The sequence below is a fragment of the Etheostoma cragini genome, chromosome 11 (genome assembly GCF_013103735.1).
Source record: "Etheostoma cragini isolate CJK2018 chromosome 11, CSU_Ecrag_1.0, whole genome shotgun sequence".
Classification (NCBI taxonomy): domain Eukaryota; kingdom Metazoa; phylum Chordata; class Actinopteri; order Perciformes; family Percidae; genus Etheostoma; species Etheostoma cragini.
In genome coordinates this window covers 570,733-571,957 of record NC_048417.1, presented here as the reverse complement: position 1 = coordinate 571,957, position 1,225 = coordinate 570,733, and the positions used below count along the sequence as shown (strand labels likewise).

The following is a 1,225-nucleotide window of genomic DNA, read 5'->3' as shown; positions in this document are numbered from 1 at the left end:
TGAACATCTGTCCTGTAGGGTAACATTACAGCTTGTTTCTCCCTGATGATGAACATCTGTCCTGTAGGGTAACATCTGACAGACCTACCCTCAACATTAAGAGTAACGGCGACAGACGTCCGTCCAGCTCTGTTCTGGGCGATGACCGTCCACTCTCCAGAGTCATGTGGCATGGCCGGAACGATGATCAGGGACTGGGTCCCGTCCTCTTTAACCACTATCTTGTGTGTGTAGTCATTGGTCACTTGTTGTCCTGAGGAAAAGAAAAAGAAAACGGTTTTAAGCCTTGTGCATGAAAAAAAACACGTTTTGTTCACTTTTTTCAACATTATCGTTGCTTTTTCCCAACATTTTTGTAACTTTTCCAACGTTGTGGGCGCTTTTTTTGATGTTTTTGCCAAAGTTTTTTGCCATGTTTATTGTTGACATTTTCAGCCCATTTTCGTGCCAGGACCCCAAGACAATACGAGGGCAGAATCAACAGATACAGATGATGTTTTGGGGTTTTCTCTCACCGTTGTGGAACCAGTAGGTGTCGGGCATCGGTCGGCCCACCACCTTTAAGTCGAATCTGGCAGTCTGCCCCTCGGAGCATTTGATGGAGAAAGGTTTAAGGACGAACACGGGCTTGTAGAGTCTCTCCAGCTGAGCCTCGTCGGTGTCGTCGAGGCGACGGGACGGAGAGCGTCCCGGTGATCGGCTGGAAGAACGTCCGGGGGACCGGCTCAGAGAGCGAGGAGACGTGGACCTGGAGACAGAGCGGCGTCATCAGCATAGAGGGGAAATATACAGACTGTTCTTACATAGACTGTTCTCATACAGACTGTTCTCATACAGACTGTTCTTATACAGACTGTGCTCATATAGACTGTTCTTATACAGACTGTTCTCATACAGACTGTTCTTATACAGACTGTTCTTATAAAGACTGTGCTCATATAGACTGTTCTCATACAGACTGTTTTTATACAGACTGTTCTCATACAGACTGTTCTTATACAGACTGTTCTTATACTGACTGTTCTCATATTAACTGTTCTCACACAGACTGTTCTCATACAGACTGTTCTCATAAAGACTGTTCTCATACAGACTGTTCTCATACAGACTGTTCTCATACAGACTGTTCTCATACAGACTGTTCTTATACAGACTGTTCTCATACAGACTGTTCTCATACAGACTGTTATTATACAGACTGTTCTCTTACAGACTGTTCTCATAC

The 1,225-nt window shown here is 44.8% G+C and overlaps 1 protein-coding gene across 1 annotated transcript in view; it reads right to left on the bottom strand.

Moving 5' to 3' along the window:
* LOC117953076 (titin-like) overlaps nt 1–1,225 on the bottom strand; it is a 225,219-nt gene that overhangs the window by 215,082 nt on the left and 8,912 nt on the right. Inside the window, 2 exon segments of the mRNA XM_034885791.1 lie at nt 89–253; nt 516–748. Of these exon segments, the coding sequence (XP_034741682.1) occupies nt 89–253; nt 516–748 (398 nt within the window).